Consider the following 25,487-nt stretch of genomic DNA (forward strand, 5'->3'; position numbering starts at 1 on the left):
AAAGCAAGAATGGTAGTAATTCATATCAAACTAGAATTCAAGGAACAATTTAAAACAAGCCAAAGACAGTCATATTATTTGACGTAAAGTACAATCCACAATAGAAGTGATCTGTTATGTGCTAAATAGCATAGTATAATAATAAAATATATACAGTGAAATTGTGAGTAATATAAGCAGAAATCACTGAAAAAAATAATTTTAATGCCACTACTAGTCATGGACAGAAATAAATAATCAAACAGAGTGCTGCCAAATAGAAACAGAATTTGAGCTACACATGTCATTTTAAATGTCCTTGTAGCCTCATTTTTAAAACCATGAAAAAAGGGGTGAAATTAATTTTAGTGATATTGAATTTTCTATTCAACCCAACAGACCCAAAATATAATCATATTGACTTCAACGTGCAATCAATATAAAAAATTATTATTGTGATACTTTGCTTTTTTTGTATTACATCTTCAAAACTCAGTATGCATTTCATACTTACAACACATTTCCATTCAGACTAACCACATTTCAAATGCTCAATAGCCACATGTAGAGAGTGGCTAATACGTTGGACAGTGCAGATATAGAAGACTCAAATATAATTAATAAGAAACATGACAGAAGGGAACTAAGCTTTGTAACCTAAAAACAAGAACACATACTTTACAAACTGCCATGGAAAGTCTATAAAAGTTGATCAAACACTGGATTACAAAGAAACAACAATAATTTCTTAAAAACTTAAATTTAGGAAGAACTTATTTTATGGCCACAATGAAATAAAACCAGAACTTAATATTAAAAATCGTAAGCATACCCCTCCACATTTAGACACTGAAAACACACACTCCTATATATATGTAATCATGGGTCAAAGAAAAACTCAAAAGGTATAATTACCACATAAGGAAAAAATAGTCTATATAAAATATTATAAGACATAACCAGAATTGTACTGTGACAAATTTATGTACTTAAATATTTTCAGTGTTAAATAAGAAAGAATGAAAATAAACACAAAAAGCACCAAACTTAAAAAATCAGGAAAGAGCAACAAAACAAGCCTATGGAACACAGGAGGAAGGAAGCAATAAAGATAAAAGCAGAAATTAATGAATTAGAACAGTGGTCTTCTAACAGTGCTCTCTGGAGTCATAAGCCTCTGATAAGGTAGAGAAAGAGTGGGGAATTCCCTCCCTTCCCCTCACTCCCCTTTGCATTAGTCACAAGTGCTTGGCTTTTATCTATTTTATACACTGAGCTTTCATACAAGATTTTATTTCTTAAAAGGGTTCCATTGTACAACTTTGTGGTTAAAAATCACTAACCTTAACAATGGGAAAAATGTACAAATGCTAAATAAGTGTGAGAGCTGGGATTTCTCAGAAGTGAGGGAAATTTCAATAAATTGATAAACAATTAGCAAACGCAATCAAGAAAAAAGGAGAGAAAGCATAAATATACAAAAATTAGGCCGAATAAAAGGGAGCAACAACAAACAATTTTTAGAAAAACAAAATATTTTATAAAAGTGGTGAGATTTCAAGTTCTTTAAGTTTCATGTTTGTGCTTTTATGTACAATTTAAGTTTTGTGATATGGAATCATTTTACTTCTTTAAAAAGCTATTTTCCAAAGTAAAGTGCTACGTGAACCAAATAAAATGCTATGTAAATAAATTCGAAATTTCCAGTGAAACAGAGAAAAAGTTCAAAGCAGTCAGAGAAAATGACCCATTACATTTTGGAGAACAATGATAAGAAAGAGAGTTCAGTTTTCATCAAATATAATGGAGGGCAAAAGACACTGGAATAACATATTTAAAGTGGCGAAAGGAAGAAAAAAAAAAAACCCTGGCAACCCCAAATTCTATATCCAGTGACAGTAGCTGTAAAAATATGAGGGCAAAATGAAGACATTTTTCAGATAAACAAAAACTGAAAAAAATATTTTGCTGGAAAACCTCCACCAAAAAAATGTAAAGGAAATTCACCAGGCTGAAGGGAACTGACATCAGAGGGAAACTAAAATCTACACAAGCCCCCAAATGCTAAATATGTTAGTAAACTTAAAACATCATTTTTCTCCTCTTAATTTCTCCCAAAGATAACAGGCAATTTAAAGCACAGATTATAACACTGCATTGTACAGTTTATAACATATGTACATGTAAAATATATGACAACAACAATACAGAGGATGGGCAAAGAGTAGTAAATGAAACCCTGTTAGTGGCATGATATTAACTCTAAGTGAACTGTGGTAAGAAACATGGGTAATCACTGCAGCAACCCTAACAAACAAAATAAAGAGGTCCAGATAAAAAAAGAAACAATAGAAAAATTAAAATGTAGTACTAAGAAGCATTTGATTAAATTTTTCAAAAAAGGCAAGTGTAACAAAAAAGTGACAATTGGAAAACACACAGTAAAATGGTACACCTGAAATCCATCCATCACGATAGTTATATTAGATGTAAATGAACTAAATAATCTAATTAAAAAGCAAAGAATATCTTACCAAATGAAAACTCGAGACCCAATTATATGCTATCTACAAGCAACACCCTTTAAATATAAGGACACATATAGACTGAAAGTAAAAATATGGAAAATGATATAGTATGCAAACAATAAGCATAAAAATAATGGAGTGGAGTATTACCATAGATAATGAGGGCTATTTCATAATGATAAAAGGGCTAAATCATCAGGAAGATGTAGCAATCATAAATCATAAATGTACATACACACAATAGATGAGATCAAAATACTTGAAGTAAACTCCAACAGAACTAAAGTCAGCAAAAGACATATCCACAATCATAGTTTAGGATTTTACCACCCTCTCTGAGAAACTAATAGAGCAACTAGACAGATAATCAGTAAGGCTATAGAGGAGCCAATCAGCTATTTTGACCTAATTGACATTCATAAAACACTATATCTAATGACTGCAGATTACACATTTTTTTTCAAGTGGACATGGAATGTTCACAAAGATATACCATACTCTAGGCCACAAAATAAGTCTTAATAACTATCAAAAAATAAAACCTTACAAAGTATGAATGTTTTCTGACCACAAAGGAAGTAATAACAATAAGATATCTAAAAAGCTTCAATAACTTCAAATAACATAGATCAAAGAAGAAATAAATATTCTCCTCTGAATACAGTGAATATTTCAAACTGGATGATTATAAAATACAACATCAAAATTTGTAGGATGTAGCTAAATCTACACTTAAGGGAAATATATAGCTTTAAATGCTTAAATGCTTATATTAGAGAGGAAGAAAGGTTTAAAAATCAATGATCTAAGTTATCACTTTAAGAAACTAGAAGAAGAGCAAATTAAACTCTAAGTAAGAAAAAGAATACAATAAAAATAATAGCAGAAATCAATCAAATAGAAGTCAGAGAAAAATATTGGTTGGTTCTTTAAAAAGATGAATAAATTTGATAAAGCCCTAACAGATTCATCAAAGGGAAAAAAATACAAATTACCAATATCAGAAATGAAGAAGGGATATTATGAAAAATCCCATAGAAGTTAAAAGAATAATAAGGGAATATTATCAACATTTTTTGCCAATAAATTTGAAAATTTAGAGGAAATAGAAAAAATTTGAAAAGCACAACTTACCAAAATGTACACAAAAAAATACAAGATCCTAGAGTCCAGTGCAATGGGGCCCACCTACAGTCCCAGCTACTCATGAGGCTGAGGTGGAAGGATCGCGTTAGCCCAGGAGTTCAAGTCCAGTCTGGGCAACATAGAGAGATTCCCATATCCAAAAAAATAATACTAATAATATAAAAATCTGAATAGCCCTGTATCTATTAAAGAAAGTGAATGTGTAATTTAAAAAAAATCTTTCCAGAAGGAAAAGTCAGGCCCAGAAGATTTCATAGGCAAAGTTTATCAGACATGTAAAGTAGAAATAATACCAATCCTACAGGTCTTTCAGAAAATAGAGGATAGGGAAGACTTTCCAACTCATTTTATGAAGCCAGCATTCCCTGATACCAAACTTGATAAAGATTTAAGGAAAGAAAATTATAGACCAATCCATAATACAATTTCTCTTCAGTTTAGAAGATGATGCTACTCACAGTGAATATGATCTGAAGGTCTCTGAGCAACTTCACTAGTATACTTCACAACTACTCACCACTGAATGGTGCAGAAACTTAACAAGGTCTCTCAATATATCACCTCCCTATTTAACCAAGCTCCCCAACTATGTAGAGGGTTTTTTATTAAGTGATCAACCTTTTTAAAACAAAATCTTTTCTAATATAAACATCATGTCATGTCACATCAGGATATGCTGGGCTACCCATGAAGTATTAATAGATACTATCGTCCCATTTTCTGATTGAGAAAACTAAGGTTGAGAAATTTGCCCCCAGGTTACACACCTGGCATGTGGTACAGCCAAGATATGAACCCAGATAAGACTCCAGAGCCGGAGTCTTTAATCACTACCCTATATGCTTGTCTCAGTATATTAATATGGTAATATAATTATTGATAAATAAATTATGGTGCATACATTTTTGAATACTATGTAACCATTAAAGTATTTAGATAGATTAAGAGGGGTAAAAAGAAGAAAAGATATTTCTCAGACTTTAGAAAACAAACACAAATATATTTTATCTTTCCCTCTAGTTAAAAAAGGTGTAGATGCAGCCGGGCGTGGTGGCTCAGGCCTGTAATCCTAGCTCTCTGGGAGGCCGAGGCGGGCGGATCGTTCTGAGCTCAGGAGTTTGAGACCAGCCTGAGCAAGAGCGAGACCCCGTCTCTACTAAAAATAGAAAGAAATTAATTAGACAACTAAAAATATATAGAAAAAACTAGCCGGGCATGGTGGTGCATGCCTGTAGTCCCAGCTACTCGGGAGGCTGAGGCAGGAGGATCGCTTGAACCCAGGAGTTTGAGGTTGCTGGGAGCTAAGATGATGCCACGGCACTCTAGCCCGGGCAACACAGTGAGACTCTGTCTCAAAAAAAAAAAAAAAAAAAAAAAAAAAGGTGTAGATGCTCATTGTATAAAATTTAGAAAAAAAAATAGTTATAAGGAAAAAAATCAAAATTACTTGTAATCCCACCACTCTTTCAGCTTTTATTCTAAGCTAACATGATCTTTTAATCTTCATTTATGAAAATGGGATATCAAATATTCTGGAGTTTTTCCACTTAATATTGATTACTGATTGCATCATAGATCCATATAATGAAATATTATATACTTGTTTAAAAGTAGCATTTATGAAGAAAATTTAAGGAATTCAAAAAATTCTCACAGCATATCCTTAACACAATACAGAAGGAGGAGGAGGAAGAAGAAAGTTGGAAGACTGACATGACTTGATTTTATGACTTACTATAAAGTAACAATGATCAAGACAGAGTGATACTGTTGAAAGAACAGACACATACGTCAGTGAAACAGAACAGAGAGCTCAGAAATAGACCCACACAGTCAATTGATCTTTGACAAGTGAGGAAAGGCAATTCAACAAAGAGAGGATAGTCTTTTTAACAAATGGTGCTGGAACAACTGGACATCCCTATATAAAAATGAATCTAGACATAGCTCTTACACCTTTCACAAAAATTTAACTCAAAGTAGATCATAGACTTCAATGTAAAATACAGAGCTATAAAACCTTAAAAGATAACATAGGAGAAAATCTAGGTGACCTTGAGTTTGGCAATGAGCTTCTAGATGCCACACCAAAAGCATGACTCATAAAAGAAAAAATTGATAAGTTAGACTTCATTAAAATGGAAAACTTCTGCTCTGTGAAAGGCACTGTTAAGAGAATGAAAGACAAGCCACAGACTGTGATAAAATCTTCAAAACACATATCTGATAAAGACTTGCACCCAAAATATAGAAGGAACTCTTAAAAGTCAATAAGAAAACAAACAACCTAATTAAAAAGTGGGCAAAAGACCTAAGCAGATACCCCACAAAAGAAGATAATACAGATCACAATTAAGCAGATGAAAAGATGGTCAGCATCAGATTACTAGGGAATTGCAAATTAAAACAATAATGAGATATCATGACACACCTATCAGAATGACTAAATTCCAAAAAGTGACAATATGAAAGGCTGGTGAGCATGTGGACCAAAAGGGAGTGTCATTCATTGCTCATGGGAATACAAAATGGGACAGCCACGTTGGAAAACAGTTTGGCAGCTTCTTACAAATCTGAACATAGTCTTACCATAAGATCTAGCAATCATGCATTTAAGTATATACTCAATTGAGCTGAAATCTTATGTCCACACAAAATCCTGCACATGAATGTTTACAGTGGCTTTTTTCATAATTGCCGAAAAGTGGAAGCAACTGTGATGTCCCTGAATAGGTGAATGGATAAACAGTGACACATCCATGCGATGGAATATTATTCATTGTTAAAAAGAAATGAACTATCAAGCCGCAGGAAGACAAAGAGGAACTTCAAATGCATATTGCTAAGTCAAAGAAGCCCACCTGAAAAGGCTACATACTAAATGAATCCAATTATATGACATCTGGAAAAGACATCACTATAGAGACAGTAAAAAAACCAGTGGATGGCAAGGAATTCGAGAGACTGGGGAAGGGATAAACAGGTGAAGCACAGGAGATTTTTAGGGCAGTGAAATTACACTGTATGATACTGTAATGGTGTATACATGACATTATGCACTTGTCAAAACCTATAGAACTTTACAACACAAAGAGTGAGCCTTAATGTCTGCAAATTTCAAAAAATCATTTAGGAAATCTCAAGAAAGAATATAGACTGTAACAACATAATCTAACTGTATTACAAATGTATGAAATATCCTTACTGAAGGGGATGGGGAAAAAGTGCTGATCTAAGTAGCTTTGGAAACGAGTAGAGTTTGTAAGACTAACGGCAAAAGGAACTGCACATAAATACTGAACTCTAGCCAATAAAGTTGTTTGTCATGGTTGTATGGGTTGGCAATTCTTATACTTCTATACATGTTTATTCTGATTGAACAATTAAGTAAATCATGATGAATCGTGGGTTCCAGGTTTCTCACTGTTGGAATGGAAAGGAGAGGAGCAAGCAGCAAAAACAGCAAGGAGAGGAGTCTAGAATGATCCATGTGGCAATGGAGCACAGCTGGAGACATAAGCAAGAGCTCATTTTAATTTCATATAGAAACAGATGGTTATATATAGAAAAATTTATATATATGTGTGTATGCGTGCGTGTACACATATCAGGTTATAATACTCATATATGTTTTCTTTTATTTGTCAGCTGAGAGAGTCTAAAAGAAATGACATCCCAGTAATAACAAGCACACCTAGCACCCACATCTTGGTTTCTAATACCAATCTTCAATAAAAGGATCCAGGGCTCCTTGGAAAATGGCTGATTCTAGGATTGGGGCAGGAAATGTACAAGATGATCCTGGAGCATGTCATAGTGCCAGAAAGTACGGAAGCACTGAAAACACACACACACACACACACACTGATGCGACATGTCAAAAGGGGTACAGGAACTAACTGAAGGAGCTCCCAACGCCCCAAGATGGAACAATTTGAGCAACAAAATAAGGTAATATTGGATTATCACCCAAAGTATAAAATAAGTATCCATAAGTCCATACTGATATCAATAAATGTTGAATAAATTAATAAATGGGTGGCAAGAGACAAATCTCCATGGTAGAAGAATTCCAAATAATCTATGTAGATACTCCACTCTAAAGTGGGGGAAGCATAACTCCCACTCCTTAAGTATGGGCTGCACATAGCAACTTTCTTCCAACGAGTACAGTATGGAAAGGATGAATAATAATTAACTTCACAGTGGAGAAACCTGACAAATATTACATCAACCAGGTGATCAAGATCAACATCATAATCATGTTGACAGTATAGACCTTGATATTATGTGATTACAATGGCATTTTTCCTCTGTGATCTTCCTCTCCAAAACCCATAATCCCAACGTAATCATGAGAAAAAGAAATTCTAATAGAGGGGCATTCTACAACACATCTGACCAGTATTCTTGAAAACTGTCAAAGTTGGCCAGGCAAGAGGATCACTTAAGGCCAGGAGTTTGAGACCAACCTGAGCAAGAGCGAGACCCTCTCTCCATAAAAAATAGAAAAATTAACAGGGTGCATGTGGTGGCACACACTTGTAGTCCCAGCCACTCAGGAGGCTGAGGCAAGAGACTGGCTTGAACCCAGGAGTTTGAGGTTGCAGTGAGCTCTGATGACACCACTGAACTCTAGCCCAGGCAAAAGAGTAAGACCCTGTCTCAAAAAAACAAACAAACAAACAAAAAAAAACTGAACAAACAAAAAAAACCTGTCAAGGTCACCAAAAACAAGGAAGATCTGGGAAAAGGTCAAAATAAACTATGGATTTTAGCTAATATTGTATCAGTATTGGTTCATTAATTGTAACAAAATTATCATACTAACGTAAAGTGTTAACTATAAAGGAAACTGGGAGGAGGAGGAGCAATAGGAACTCTGTATTGTCTGCTCAGCTTTTCTGTAAATCTAAAACTGTTTTAAAAAAACAAAGTCTATTAATAAAATAAGTGGCATATAGTATGATCTTAATGTTTTGCAAAAAAAAAAATGCTGGGCTCAATTCATTCATTAACCTAATCTTCGTTGAGTCCTACTGAGTCCTTCCTACAGGTCAGTCAGGGACTGTGATAAACACCAGAATATTAACAATGGTCATCTCTGGGTGGTGGAATTATAGCCATTTTTATCATTTTCTTCATACTCTCTATATTTCTAAATGTTCTAAAAACATGTGTTTTAGAATCACAAAAAATAAGTAAAATAAAATCATTACGCAAGCATGAAGTAATACGACTCTCAGTTTGACTAGACAGACTTTAATTTTCATCCCTCATCTTCATTTGACTCAGTGGTAGTGGGCTCAGCTGGTTTTTAGATAGTCATGAGCAAAGAAAGGAGGGTCCCCCAGGCAGAGATAAAGTGGAGAATAAAGAAGATTCTACAGAAAGTGGAGCATTAAAATGTATCTTTTATTCCTGTAGATGACAAATACTATATATACAAAATATTATATATTATATATAATTATTGATATATAAATATATATAATCTTGAACTTCAACTCTCCTTACTAAATTCTTTTTCCCCCAGCTTTCTTGAGTAATAATTGACAACCCTTACTAAATTCTTATAAGTAAAACATCCTATGTAATTATATCTGTGTATACCAAAATTGTTAAAAAGGAATTAACATGATATAATTATCCCCCAATTGATGCCACTAAGGACAAGTTGATATTTTTATTATGACTTTACATTTTAAGTTTCACTTCAAATTAATTTTTTGGAAGACTTCCTTTCAAAACACTTTAGGAGCTCACATGTTATTTTAAGTACTTGTTCTTTCACCTGCACCTACTCAGGGGAATAAAAGGACACAAAGATAACCTCTTCCATATGTCTCTTCAGACTTTTTTAAATCTTCTTCAAAAATACACCCACAAAATTACTAGAGGAATAAGCATATAACCAAGAAAACACAAAAAAGTCAAAAGCAAGGTCTATATGAGGAATTGTATCTCTGGTATTATATACACTTTCCAATTCATTTTATGAAGCCAACACAACCCTAAGACCAACACTCAATAAAGACATTAAGGAAAGAAAATTACAGACCCATATATAACACATTTGCTCTTCAATTTAAAAGATAATGCTACTCACAGTGAGTATAACCCATAGATGCCTGAGCAACCCTGCTCAGAACACACTACTCACCACTGAACAGGGAAAAGATTGTAAAAAGTCCCTCAGTATATCACCTCCCTTATTTAACCAAGGTCACCATTCTATCTGGTGTGTTTTCTGTGAAGTGATCATCCTTTTACAAACAAGAACTCTTCTATATAAACATCATGTCCAGTCACATCAGGATGCCTTGGCCTCCCTGCAACCACACGCCCGGTGTGAAAAGCACCACTAACCGCACAAGAATGTCCCCCAGGTGCCTCAGACACCACAGCACTCACTACACATAGGACCTGATGCTACAGGGTCTTCCCAGAGTCACCTTCAACTGGGGTGTGAGCAATGCCATGTGGTGTAAATGTCCTCATACCAAAGAGAAAAGACAAAATCCAAAACGTACCATAAACAATGTCACATTGTCTAAATGCATTTATTCTTCAACAAATATTTATTGAGTACTTATTACATGCTAAGCACTGGAAAAGTGAACAAGGTAGATCTAATCTCTACCTTAGGAGTTCATAGTCTAGCAAAGAATACAGACTTAAATAGACAATTAGAATAAATTGTGACAATAAGGGAAGTGACGGTGTGCAGGCACAAGTACCTAATCTAGAGGGGAAGGTAGGTCGGGGGAGACCTCTTGGAGAACTGATCTTTCATCTGAAACCCCCAAATTAGCAAGCCAAGTATGTGTTTTGGGGAGGAGGTGAAGAGTTGGTGGGATGAGGAAAAGAATGGCCCAGGCACAGAGAATATCACCTGCAAAGGTCTGGAGGTTAGAGACGGCACGTAGTTGGACAGACTGGATGAATTTCAACTGGAGGGCAGAACATAAAAGTCAGGGGCAAGAGTGAAAGGGTGGAAATTTACTAGGTGCTCATGGTGCAGGTGAGGAAAAATTCTCAAAGTTTAGGACAGAAAGAAGTAGAAAGTTTATTTTCCCAGTAAAGAAAGAGAGAGAGAGAAGGAAAGGGGGCAGGGAGAGAGAATGTGGCCACAGCACTAAAGAAAAAGTAGACGGGATCGGGCGCGTTCAGGGCAGTGTGGCCGTAGACTCTTACTTTCTGTTTGACAGTTTATTTCCCTCTGTTAGATAGGTTATTAGTAAGCCCACTTTTCAAAGAGGAAAAGGGGTGAAAGATTAATCTGGAAGCAATCTAGTGGCAACATACATATTTTGTACTAAAAGTAATAGACAATCATTTTAAGTTCCATATTTAAAACGTAAACACAGCTCTGAAACAAAGTAATTCACAGCTGCCCTAAAATAAAAATTCCCTCAGCTTCCAGGCAGTTTATAGACATCTAGGCCAGCAGGTCGAAGTAGGAAAAGCGAATAGGAAAAAATGGCCAAAGGACAAGGGAACAGAGGGTATATGCAACACTAGACACATGATATGATCATCATACCCCAGCAAGAAACCACTGTAGAATCTAAGGCTAGCTGAAAAGATTCTGACATGGCAGGATGCACCCAGGAACACTAGGTTTTGCAGACTGGTGAAAGTTTCCAACATTCTCCCCAATTCTCTGATCTTGTCCATTTACAAGGTTACTCTTCTGTTTATTTGGAGGAGAATGACACATTACGGGTCACATTTTCTAAACTACTAAAAGATTAAGGTTGCCTCCTTCTGTTTCCTAAGAAATGCTTCTAATACACTGAAAGAGAAAATACTTAAGTTGGTGTTCCTTAACATTTAGCTGAAAATGCTTTTGTTGATATATGTTTCTAAAACTCAGAAGTTCACTTCAATCAGCCTTTTTTGGAGGCAGGATGAGTGGCCAAATGCTGTTGAAAACAATTCTGCCAACCAAATACTAATCAAAGCGTTCCTAGAGGGGATATTCCGTAAAAGTATTTGAACTATTAAAGCAGAACTCACATTTCTGAAAAGAAGAATGGCATAAATTGCTGCCTATACTGGCGTTACACCCAAGAAAACATTTGAGATTTTTTGTCTACGGGGAAAAGGGTTAGCACAGGTTAAAATGACCCACTGAATTAATTCTACAAAGTTCAATACTGGGCAGTATTTCAGGCTCTCTTTAGTAAAAAGAAGTCTCAAGTACTCTTTAAGTGTGAATGTTGTCCTGGCTGGGCACCATCACAGAAATGTCCATTCTCTCTCTTTGCTGATGAGTTTATTCTCATTTTGCTTCAACAATCCTCCGCTAAAGTCTGCCATCATTCCACCCTATCTCCCAGCCCGCCTCCTCTTATCATAGCACCTCCAAGCCTGCTGGCAGCCACACTTTCAACGACAAGATGGAGTTGGAGGTGAGAGGGCAAGACAGGAAAAGAAGAGAGAGACATGAGGAGAGGAAATTCTGTCCTCTCCTCCCTCTGGGACCTTACACTGGTTCTCACCTTCTCCCTGTGTGGGACCCCATTCCCACTCCCATCTGGCTCCTTAGATGGCCTCTTCCCTAATCCTCAGAACCCAATCTGGCTCCCATCAGCTCCTCCGGCCCATTGGAGTCATTCCCCAGGCACAAGTGCCACCATCAGATCTTGGAGATGTGGAGGAAGGGGATAAAGAGTGTGCTCCCCCTGACTATCAAGGAGGAAGAACATGGAAGCCGAAGATGCCCAGACTTCAGCAGGGAGAGAGTGTCTGGAAGCCCAACTTGGAAGGTGGGCGCTCATGAAAATATTATGTCTGTAGTCCTCTTCTCCAGATGTAATACTTGGAAAGTAGTTTTGAAAAATAGGCTATCTTGGGAATCAGCCTAAAAAACATGGTTCTTTCTCCCATAAAAACATCGTTTCTATAAAAAATACCTAAGGGAATATTGGAAAATAAACTATTTATTGATTTTTTTAAATTCTAGGAACAGGATGCTATTTCAAACTCTTCTCTTAAATTTTCAATGATATCTAGAATTTTTTCTAATTAAAAAGAAAATGTTTATTTACCTTGAAGATGCTTCACTCTGAACACTTTGAAGCAGTTAAAGCCTTAAAGACCAGACAGCACACCTCCAGGATGGAGATGGAACCCTGTGTGGGGAAGGGCAAAGAGGCAGAAAAGGTGTGTTGCAAAAGACTCCAAGGGGCCCATCTCAGGGCCCTTTGTATTGGTAGTGGTAGGCAGGGAGTAAAGATCTGTTTGCATCATCCCCAGGACTTCCATAAGAAAACTTTTAACAGTAAGACATCCTTTCTATTAATAATAAGAGGCTATGCCTAACCACGGTGTCATGCCTAGCAAACTGTGCCTGCCAAACCAAAACAATCTCCACCTTGGCAAGAGTAGAAAACCATATTTCATTCTAGGTTATCTGAGTATTTTATACATTTGAAAATGTCACAACTATCCCTTTAAGTTACATATTGCTATTTTACAGAAGAAACCAAGCTAGTTGATAATCCAACTTCTGTAAAGTCTCATTGACAGCTTTTGGTATAAACAAATATAATTCCTAATTTCTTGTCACAGTTATACTGATGTTATCATACCATTAGAATTTCTGCAGTCACTCTTACATATCTCACTAACATCAAACCTCTAAAACTTCAGTGTCCAATTTTCCTGTCCTATTAATCAAAGCCTTCATGGAAACCCTATCTTACCTATTTTCATGCAGAGAAATAAAAGTACCATAGTAGGGGAAAATGACTTTCAGTTTGTTTATAACTTGTTTATTAACATTAGATTTTTGATCTGAAAATTAATTGGCTTCCTTAAGGCATACACTTTTTACCTTTTGTTAAGTGGGAAAACTTGTTGGCAAGGCTAAAATCGTACCTACCAGCTTTGTTTTGGTTTGCAGGAAGTCAGCATACAATAGAAAAGCTGTCAGCATGTTCTGGTTGTGGTTAGGTTTAACCTGCTGATTGTTTCTGCCCCATGACCCAAGAAATGCATGGTGTTTATATTTTTAATTCTCCTTCTACCTCCTGTAGAGGAAAAATGGAAAATACCTGTATACTCACAACACAGAGAAAACAAAACTCAGAAACGAAAACACAGAGAATGCTTTAGATTAAGTTTTAACTAGTGGCCAGCCTAGAAATCCAGGATTAACACTTCTGTAATCTTCATTTGAGAATCTTAAGAGTCTATCCCATAGAAATATTTGCATAGGTACACTAAGACTCACGGATAAAGATGTTCTCAACAGGGCTGTGGAAACATAAAATATTTGGAAACAACCTAAACACCCATCAATAGGACAATAGCTAAATAAATTGTGAAATACTGTGCAGCTGTTTAAATATATATTTACATATACACACATAGATGGATGGATACATAGATTGCTTTTTGTGAAAAAGTCTCCAACACTACTATGTTAAAAAACCAAGTATTATATATGCTTCTATGTTGTGCAAATATTCTACAATAAAAATATATCTATCAGTTATTTTCATACCTAAAAAAAATACATGGAACATGACATCCATCAGAATGTCTAAAAATAAAGTGACTGCAATACCAAGTGTTGGTAAGGATATGGAGCAACTCAAACTCCTATACATTGCTGGTGGGAGTATAAAATGGGTACAATCACTTTGGAAAACTATTTGTAGTTTAACACACATCTACCCTATGACCCAATAATTCCACTCATAGATATTCTTCCAAGAGAAATGAATGCGTATGTTCACAAAGCAAGTTATACAAGAATGCTCATAGCAGCTATATTCATAAACAGCCAAAAACTGAAACAACTCATTATCCATCAGCAGAAGAATGGATAAACAAACTGGAATATTCACATAATGCTATACTACTTAGCAAAAAGGAACAAGCCAATACACACAACATAGAGACATTTTGAAAACATTACATTGAGGATGGACACAAAAAAGTATATACTGATTGCATGAAATTCCAGAACAGCACAACTAATCTACTATGATAGAAGTCAGAATAGTGATTAACTCCGGGAGGGAGTACTGACTGGAAAAAAAATTTCCTAGGATGACAGAAATGTTTATATCTTGATCTGGGTTGTAGACACACAGGTGTGTGTGTGTGTGTGTGTGTGTGCACGCTCATGTTAAAGTCATCCAGTTTTATAACTTAAGATTAGTGCAGTTTATGTATGTAAATTATACCTTAATAAAGTACTGAGAAGGAAGGGGGAAAAATAGAAGAAAGGAAGGGAGGGAGGGAGGAGGGAAGAGAGGAAGGAACGAATAGATGGATGGATAGATGGATAGATGGATGGATGAATGGATGGATGGACGGATAAAGAGGCTCACACAAAAACTTACCAGAAATAAAAATTATTTTAAAGGGAATGTGATGTTAAGGAAGTTTATTAAAATTTAGTTAAGAGATGTTTTCTGTAGCTATTTAAGTACACCAGCATACTTTTCATACTTGATTTATAATATATAGTACCTAACTAATTCCAACTCTACTACAATATTGGTTTAAGTAAGTATAAATATGTGCCACTCCATACATTTTAGTAAAGCTCCTATTATGTGAATACAAACTTTATTTTCCCATAACATACTAATATTAGGATATCAGTGAAATGTTAGGAGAAGATCCTAGATGAGAATTTTGAGTAATTCATAAATGATTTTACCAAAGCCATTAGCCTTCAGGAAGATTTGCTGGATACTAAGACCACTCTATTCCTGAGCCCAGATCTATCCTATCTTCCACATAAAAGCTAGACAGTAAAATTAAACAGTGGAACTCAAAGACTCCAAACCTGAAAAGCCATCTGTTATAATCACCTAACCTATAAGGCAGCACTGACAAACCGGAAAAGCAAGCAATGAACTCGGAAACACAAGGGAAATAAATATGAATAAATGTAGCAGAAATGATAGGATTTCTGTAGGGTGTAATGGCTTATAACATGAAAAAAATTAGGTCTATGATAGTTATGTCAATATTTTAAGATTTTCAGATGATGGTAAAACTTGCAACTTACCTTATTTTTCCTATATTTAAAATGATTAAAAACTGCTTAAGTATCATATTTATGAAATTAGGCAAAAATATTAACTTAATAATTGGCACTACAATTCCTCTTAAGGAAAGAATTGTCATTATTTGGCAAAATAACTAGTTTTGTTGTATGTGAGTGTTGCTGGGAACCTAAACAACGAAACAGATAGTAAATCGCCTTTTCACATGGCAAAGAAAAAAAATTTTTTTGGTTTTGCTCCAGACAGAATAAAGGGAGAAAGTGGCAATGAGAGGCATAAGGCTGGGAACTAAATCAGGTGGAGGGCCAGAGGGTAAACTCTGACACCTAAGGTGGCAGAAGGGTATTTAGGAATAGGAATGCTCAATACTCAAACTGAAACCCTTTGCATGACTGCAACGTAAACCCCTCCTTCCTCTCCCTGCACCCCCTGAATCTCCAGTGATGTCTTCCACAGTCACAGGGACTTCATGTGTAGGCTTTTGTGGAAATTGAGGAAGAGGATATATCTAGGCCAGAGTTTCTCAAACTCAGCACTACTGACAGTTTGGGCTGGACAATTCTTTGCTGTGGGGGTTTGTCCTGTGTATTGTAGGAAGTTGAGTAGCATCCTTAGCTTCTACACACCAAATGTCTGTAGCACCCTCCCCAGTTGTGACAACCAAAATGTCTCCAGATGTTGCCAGACATCCTGAGGGACAAAATCACCCCAGTTGGCCTACACCAGTCACAACCCAGGACAGACAGCAAGTGCAGGAGTAAGGGAGCCAGGAAGGAAAGGTGACCTTGAGAATGCACGCTCCTTGAGAATCGCCCAGATCTTGAGAAGAGTTGTGGGCTTCCAGTAGCAGTAGCTCTTAACTAGTGTTCAAAAGGCCTAGGCAGCCCATCTACCATCTATGCCAGTGGTCCCCAACCTTTTTGGCACCAGGGACCGGTTTCATGGAAGACAATTTTTCCACAGACTTGCAGGGGGTGGTGGTGGTTTTGGGAAGATTCAAGCACACTACATTGGTTGTGCACTTTATTTTTATTATTATTACATTGTAATACATAACGAAATAATTATACAACTCACCATAATACAGAATCTAATGCCACTGCTGATCTAACAGGAGGCAGGGCTCAGGTGGTGATGCAAGTGATGGGGAGCAGCTGTAAATACAGATGAAGCTTCCCTTGCTCACCCGCCACTCACCTCCTGCAGGGCAGCCCAGTTCCTAACAGGCCACAGACTGGTACCAGTCTGTGGCGTGGGGGTTGGGACCACAGATCTAGGCTACACCTGAATATTCTACCATCCCTTTTCAATTTTAGCAAACAAAAGGGAAATGGGGAAGAATAAATCTCATTTTTTAGCTGAGAAGTAATGCAAAAATACTATTTTCACACACTCACACACACACACACAAACAAAATGTTCTATAACAAGGTAAGGAGCCCATATCCCTCCTGATATATGCTCAATCATATAGGAACAGACTAGGAAAAGTTTAAAGTGCCACCCCAGAGAATCTCTTTGTTACAAAACAAAATTGCAGCTGAAACATGAGAGTAGAAAAATTGTATGTTTGGGGCCGGGCGCAATGCTAGCACTCTGGGAGGCTGAGGAGGGGGAACTGCTTGAGGCCAGGAGTTCAAGACCATCCTGAGCAAGAGCGAGTCCTCGTCTCTACAAAAAATAGAAAAATTAGCTGGGTGTCATAGCGCATGCCTATAGTCCCAGCTACTCGGGAGGCTGAGGCAGGAGGATCGCTTGAGTCCAGGAGTTTGAGGTTGCAATAAGCTATGATTAAGCTACTGCGCTCTACCTGAGGTGACAGAGTAAGAATCTGTCTCAAAAAAAAGGAAAAGAAAAATTGTATGTTTGGGAATCTACAAGAGTAAAGAAAATTCAGTGAACTGCAGGCTAGGTGACAACAAAAGCAAGGAGGCTAACTTTGTCCTTCCTCCATAAAGTATCTCATTGAAACAATCACTAGATTCTGAAGGAAAGAAATAGAGGAGATCATAGAAGAATCTCCACAAGTCTTCCCTAATGTAGGAAAGCAAGGATGGACCACCAATATAAGCAAAAGGTCATGTCTAAGAGTTTTCCTATGGAAAGGCAGCTGAAAAAAAAAAAAAAAAGGTCAATAGGACTTCCTCAAATAAAAAAGTTTTTAAAATTTTACTTACCAAACACTTAGATGGCATTTAACACATGCCAGATACTGTTATATATTCTTTTCAAATATTCATTCTTTTATTCTTCATATAAATTGTATAAGATAGGTACTATTACTATCCCCATTTTACAGATGAAGAAACTGAGGCCCAAGGTCAAACAGGTAGTAAGAAAGTGGCAGAGTCAGGATTTGAATCTAGGCAAACTACATAGAGAGAAAATTTACAGGACCCATTTGAACACATAGTTCAGAAAAAAAAAAAAACAACAACACCTGAAGAACTAGAGAAAATGCCTCCTTCTGAAGTAGATTTATTACTAAAGAATAGAAATATTTAGAATATTTCTAATTCTCAACAACATCCAAAAGTCATTACATGTATAAATCAGAGCTTTATAGATGTAATGAAAATGAAACAATGAATGTTGAGGAAAGAATACATGGAAAACTTCGTAAGTAAATGTTGAATTTTTTAACTATAATGAAAACAATGACAGATGAGACAATAAAAGAAATGAAACAGAGGAAATCAGGAGTCCAATATATTTAGGATCTAAACCCCAGTGAGACAGAATAAAACAGATGGAGCAGAAGGATAATAATTCAAGAAAACTTTCCCAAGTCAAAAGAAGACCTGAGTCCATATATCAAGAGGGTTTATTACATACCATGCAAAATTATTAAAAGGTCTAAGACCTGGCCACAATCTAATGATATTTTTTAGAGCAAAGAAAAATATCCTATAAACATCCAGGTAAGGGGTGGGACGACTGGATTATAAAAGAAATATCTTAGGCTGGCATCAGACTTCTCCTCCACAAAATTGAAGACCAGAAGACAATGAGACCAGCTTCTAAAGGTTGAGTTGGGGGGAGGGAGGAAGGGGAAGAGTGTGACCCCAGAGCTTCATGCCCACAGCTAAGTTTATATGAAACAAGAGAGACACATGCTCAGACACGCAGAGGCTCAAACAGTATATTATCCAAGTACCCTTCCTGAGATATTTCATGCAGCATTATATTCTAGATTATCACCCACCATGGCTTTAGGCACTGGCCAATACAGTAGCCACTGTGGCTACTGAGTGGCTGAAATACAGCCAGTGCAACCGAGGAACTGAATATTTTTGTTTTATTTAATTTTAGTTAATTTAAATCTAAATGGCCACATGTGGCTAGCAGCTACTATATCAGACCGCACAGTCCAAATACCTAAGAGATGAAAGAAAGAGTTCAAGAATAAAAAATTCATGGTACAAAAAATAAGTAATGAACAAGTTAACTGGAAAAATATTCCTTATAAACATGCTTTTAAGATAATTTTCAAATGTCAGAAATAATTCTTTCAATATAATGTACATAATAAAAACAGTAATTCTTAGGATCTAAAATCTCATATCAGCAAGTTCATAGTTCACACTGGAGAATCATAAGATATCGTTTCACTGCAAATATTATTACTCAGAGGGACATGATTCCATTTTTCTTTTAAGCCATTAGGGTAAAACTACCTGTAGAATAAAAATAGGATATATAACTTAAAGGAAAAAATCACTTCAAGGAAAAAAACCAACATTTAATGATTGTCTTAGTCCATTCAGGCTGCTATAACAAAATACCACAAATCGAGCAGCTTATAAAAAACAGGAATTTATTTTTCATTGTTCCAGAGACTGGGAAGTCCAGAATCACCAGCATATTCAGTGTCTGGTGGGAGTCAGCATTCTGGTTCATAGTGGCACCTTCTAACTGTGTCCTCATATAGTGGAATGAGCAAGGGAGTTCTCTGGGGCCCTTTTATAAGGGCATTAATCCCATTCATGATGGCTAATCACCTCCCAAAGGCTAATACCATCACATTGCTAATTAGGTTTCCATGTATGAATTTTGGGGAAACAAACATTCAGACCATAGCAATGACCTAAGAAAATGCTCAGGAGACAACAGCAAGTAAAAAATTCTAAGTTGAGAAATCCATATACAAATGTGTTTCAACTTTTAAAGTATGGAAATATAATAAAGACTGGAATAAAAACACGGAAATTTCACGATTGTTGACTCCGAATAATTATATACTACTATGTGTTTTTTCTAGATTATCTACAATGAGCATTGTTACTTTTATAATCAGAAAATTTTAACAAAAAAAGGGAAGTAGAACTATAGCCATAACTCACCTTTCAGAACTCAACTGACCAGTAAACCTTACCAATCTGAAAGACAACCTAGTATCAAAAATTATGCAAAAAAGATATTGAGCAGCCAAAATACATGTCACAAAGCCCTTGCGTAAAGGCACGGGTACTTTGTTCATCAAGAAAGCCATTCATACCTTCTTTCACACATATCTGAATTCCCACTAACTTGTTATCTGATGTTTCAGAAGCATTGGGGACATAGATACACAAACAACAGTGCAAAAGTGATGGACCTTAGCCTCACCACAATAAAAAAATAACAAAAATACAAATATAACACAGACATAGACACTCACAAAGCAGTTCAGGGGCAACTATGGCCAAAACATCCTAAACAATTCAATAAATCTCTGTAAAGTATCATAACAGACATTCACTGTAACACTCTGAGTTAAAAAAAATGTTCCAAAGCAATCCATTTGAATGTAGACTGGTTGGTTAAAGAAGAAAAGCTCCTAATGCATTTTAGAAAAACTTGATCACGAATGTTTATAATAAAAAATTAGAGTGCTTAAAGAGAATCTCCTCAGCTATCCAGAGCAACTCATTCTTGCAAGTTCCCCATAGTTGGAGTTTTACTATGTTGAAAAGGATTTTATGGTTGGCTTCATCGACCAATATAAATCTGGAGAATAATCTGGAAGGAAATGATTAATGACTGCTTCTTCCCAAGGAAGTTTAAAAATAAGTAACTGTAGGCACATCAGAATCAGCGTTAATGCAGCAATTGCTACTACATGCGGCCAGGTTGTTGATGTTATTTTGGCTTAAATCCATATTCTGAGAAGAATTTAGGTACCACACAGGCAGCCGGAACCTATCAGCTCTCAGGATAAAATCAGTAGGCCCCATTCCATCACACAGGACAAACTGTAAACCAAAGAAATATCTAGTCCACCTCCTTCATACTTGCCTCTTTTGCTTCTGACTTCAAAAATGGGGCTAGAAAAACCAGGAAGAAGAGACCGATTATGTACATATCTGTGGAACAAAGATTATGCAAACTGCCAGCACTCCATTGTTTTTGTTTTCAGCATGGTTATCACAAAACAAAAACAAAAAGATAACTTCTGCATCTGAAGCCCTATTATTTGAAAACAGACCTGAATACTTCCTCCTCTTTCAATAAAGCAGAAGGCACCCTTCATTCTACTTATCTCTAAGATACTTATTTGCTGATAGGGGACTAGTTACTATTTCTACATGAGAGCTTGACAGAATCTATCTGAGGAAGCCATTTCCTGAGTTACTCTAGAAGCCTCTCACTGCTTTGACATTTGCCAAAAATCCAAGAGAGCATTTTTTTAAAATTCCCCATCTTCCATGCCCCCCCCATGGCTATAAAGGGAAAAATATAATCACAACCATGGTTAACGGCCCTTTAGCACCCTGACCTCTCTGAGGCCTCTATTTGTCTTTTATTCCTTTTTCTTTTAAATAACCTTACCGGTTGTTTTTCCTGGTTATGAAAGTAATACATGTTTGTTCACATGTAGGTATAAAAAATAAAAATAAATTTAAAAAAAAGTAATACATAGTCATTGCCACAATTAAAACAACACAAAGATGTATGAAATAAAAATTAATAACTTCCTTTCCCTTAAACTCTCACTCTTCTCCCAAGGAAGCCAATGTTAACAGCTTTTTTACTTCTTTCTAGGCTTACACAAACGTACATAACATATTGAGGCCTTTTTTGTTTTGTTTTGTGTTTTAAACAAAAATGGGATATTACATATACTATCATGCATTTTATCTTTTAGTCTTAAAAACCATGGACATTTTTCAAGCCAATATATATAGATCCATCAAATCCTTTTTAGTTGCTGCAAAGTATTCCATAAAACAGATGTCCCATAATTCATTCAACCATTACCCTGACCTTCCCAACTCATCAACATCTTGGATGGATCTTCATGATCTTCATGCATATGCTCCTTCATGTCCTTTAATTTCAGTAACAGATACCTAGAAGTGGGGTTTCTAAGTTGAATGAAACATTTTCAAATGTTTAAAATTTTATATTTAAACAAAATTAATTTTAGACCTTCAAAATTTCTGTTCCTTTCTTCATTATGCAAAATTTTGGTATAAACCTTTCACAATGCTTTGCATACTTTATTTTTAAAAGCACATACATTATGTCAAAAAATGCCCCTGTCATTTATGCTGGTGTAGTTATAAATAAATAAATGCTTATGTTATAGCTGTGATAGCCAGTGTTAAATCACTGTGCAAATGCTTATGCCTTGGTTTATGAAAGCAGTAATTCATTGTGGAAACTCCACCCCCACATGTGGCAGCACTAAAGTCTCACATCCTGTGACTCCCTCCCACAGAGTGACTATACAGAGATCAGGACCTATGTATTTTCTAATTGTCAACAGTTAACCTTTAAAAGTGTGTGGCGGGGGAGACAAGTAAATAGGAATAGATGACAAATTGATGGCCATTTTGGGTTTCTAACATTGCAAATTATTTGTAACACAATGAATAATTCTGCTAATCTATACCAGAGACCATGCTCCATAGAAAATACCACCTATAACCAATATGTTATCATAGGAACCTTTCAAAAACATATTCTTCCAACATTTTTCAATAGAATCAGTGGTTGAATCCCACTTTCCATTTTTTTCTCTACTTCATATTCAGATTCCCATTGCAAACTTTAAAAAAAGCCTTAAAGAAATACATTAACCAACGAAGCTCCTTATAATTTAACCTCAGACTTCTCCATATATTCTAAAGACCTGAGCACCAACAGAGATTGTTAAGACACAGCAAGTTTGATACAGAAGTATGTGACATGCAATTAATCTCTATTCATACCCTGCTCTACTTGTCAGCAAACAAAGGTTCTGCTTTAGAAGGAGATCTGAAGACTTCAATTAAAAACAGTCAGCTAACAAGAAAATAATCTAAGCTAAAGGAAGGTGGCAGGTGCAGAAATGAGTTGTTTACCAAAGTGTCAGTTTCAAACAATAAAGAACTGCACATCAAAAATGTCGATGGAGTGGATTTCATTGTAAGCCTCTGAAAATAAAAAGGAATTTTCTACCAAGCCTGCACACAAGACTGAAGTGTGCTTTAATAAGCTTATAAAATAGGTTTCCTCTCGTTGAATGATAGATACCAATAGAAAGAATCACTTTACATCTTTAAATGCAAGGGCAGAGTTAAACTTTTTGCCACAGTTCCTTCTCTCCTAGAAACCAGAAACAATTACAACCTTCCTTCACAAGCCTAATATGAAACCAAACAGCAGAGGGAAAGGCCGGCTTGCTTTTTGGACATCCAGATAATGCTCTTTTACCCTGCAAATAGTTTTCTATTCCTAAAGTTTAGATTCACTTGGGTCATAAGGAAAATGGATTTTGGAAACCCCACCTCAAAAGAAACACCTGGTTGACAGCTTTTACGTAGAAGCGATCCAGAATGGAAATAGTGCTACAAGCAAAGACCAAAAGGGTTTGCCAAATATTTGATTAGGAGACATTTATACCAAGATAACAAGGTAATGGAGATATAAAGCCAATTAAATTGAGAGAAACTGAAAAAGAATACTGCTTGCCAAAAGTATGACCTGCCCAAAGCAGGCCATCTGTTAAATATGTGTCAAATATGTCACTTAGATGCCAAAAGGCTTAATTCTGAACAGCTTTCTCCTGGGACCCTTATGCAACTGCAGATTCCAGACCCTCTGTGCTCCCTAGAAGGTCAGTTACAGGCAAGCAAGTAAAAATGACTTTCACTATGAAGAGTGTGTGCCGAGCAGATGATAGTGCCTATTAGCGCTGAGTGGTTAGTGATAATGGCTTTAACTGTTTAAAGGACTGCTTAGGCGCTGTAGGGTGAAGGTGAACACACCACAGTGGGGCACTTCTAGAACAGAAGAAAGTGCAATACTGAGCACGAGCCTGCCTTGAGTCGGACACGGAAACCCCCGGCCGTCTGCAGGCTGGTACAGGCCAGGCCTGGGGTCTCGGCGCCGACACCACCTCAGCTGAGCCACCGGCCTGGCCCGCAGGATCCCATGAGCCCCTCACAGCCCCCTTGAGAGCCCCAGGGACCTCCAAGCAGGAAGGAGCACAGTCTTTTGTGAGAGGTGACAAGTCCCGGCTGGGCAGGGAGGAGGACAAGAGACCCTACAGATGTGGAGTCCTGCGGAGAAAGGGACAGGTTGAAGACCCGGCGAGGTGGCATGGGGGACCAAGCACCTGGCCTGAAGGAGTTCAGAAGCCTGGGAGGATAACTGGAGGAGTTGAGGCCTTGAGGAAAAAGAAAATGTGGAACTAAAGGGAGAGAAAGAGACCTTGAGGTGGGAGGATGGAAAGCTGGCTTTAGGAGGTTGAGGACTCCAGAAGCCTTGAGGTTCTAGAAGGAGGCGAGTGATGGAGCTGAAGAAAAAGCCCGGCCTGGGAAGTCTGGTGTCTCAGTGCCTGCCTTCAGCTCAGCACTGCAGGGACTTCCGGAGGGGTCAGGGGGCCGGGGGACCTGGGGCTGGGCCAGGGTGTTACCTTCCAGGAGCCAACAGATCTCCTCAGGGAGGGCGACGGCCTGCATTTGGCGGGGCGGGAGGGAGGCCCGAGTGTGAGGCGGGAGAAGGGGAGTGGGCCCCGGTCGGAAGGCTGCGGGCCGGAGGGCGGCCTGGCTGCGCCGCGGAGGCACCTGTACCTCTGCCGCTGTTGCCGCCGCCGCAGGGCGGGGCCGCGGGGCCCGGGGCGCGCTCAGGAAGCGGCGCGCGCAGCGGGTTGGGGGACACCGGGGGTGGGCGGCAGGGCTGGGAAGCCGGGGAGGAGGGGGGCGCCCGTGCGCGGGTGCCAGCCCAGAGGTAGAAGGATTGGGGCCGCGGGAAGCACCGCACCACGGGAAGCCAAAGGGGCGCCCTCCAGGCCCCCCACTAAAAGAAAAGACTTCACACGACTCAAGGGAACCAGGGCTCTTGGAGACTCCACCCTAAATACTGAACAGTTCGCCTCAAGGTGGCAAGTTTAAAAGGCCACGGGGTGCCTGAAATGGGGCGCGGGGAGGCTGACTCCAAGGGACAGATTAGTCCCCGCCCTGCATGGCATCCCTCAGCTGCCCCTCCGCTTCGCGCCTCCATGTCCAGAAAAGAGGACAGAACGTTCACTATCCCCAGGAAGCCACCATGTTTAAAGGGAATGATAGTAAGTCTCAATAAATAATATAAGGTCATAACATTTAGGAGAATTGGAGCGGCACGGCAGCAGTGGTCCAGGGAGCCAGTGTCCCTGCCTCCCTGAGGCTGAAAGGGCTGTGAGGAAAGGAAGGGGAAACCTGGGGAGAGAGCTGAGGGAGAGAACAGAGCCCTTTCCCTCTAACAGCTGATAAAGGGAGGAAAGTGAAGGACGAGATCACGGGGAGGTGCTCTGTCCCTCTCATTCTGAGTACAGCTGGTGTGGATGTCC

The 25,487-nt window shown here is 37.7% G+C and overlaps 1 protein-coding gene across 2 annotated transcripts in view; it reads right to left on the reverse strand.

Moving 5' to 3' along the window:
* The window catches only part of SKAP1 (src kinase associated phosphoprotein 1), a 273,972-nt gene extending 249,230 nt beyond the window's left edge, over positions 1 to 24,742 (reverse strand). For both annotated transcript variants that reach the window (XM_012660133.1, XM_012660123.1), the window contains exon 1: positions 24,576 to 24,742. In XM_012660133.1, coding sequence (XP_012515587.1) covers positions 24,576 to 24,621 — 46 coding nt within the window. In that variant the 5' untranslated portion in view covers positions 24,622 to 24,742. The remainder of the gene's footprint in view (positions 1 to 24,575) is intronic.
* Between the last annotated feature and the right edge of the window lie 745 nt (positions 24,743 to 25,487).

This window comes from Propithecus coquereli, unplaced genomic scaffold, assembly GCF_000956105.1.
Source record: "Propithecus coquereli isolate 6110/MARCELLA unplaced genomic scaffold, Pcoq_1.0 Scaffold119, whole genome shotgun sequence".
NCBI classification, from domain to species: Eukaryota; Metazoa; Chordata; class Mammalia; order Primates; family Indriidae; genus Propithecus; species Propithecus coquereli.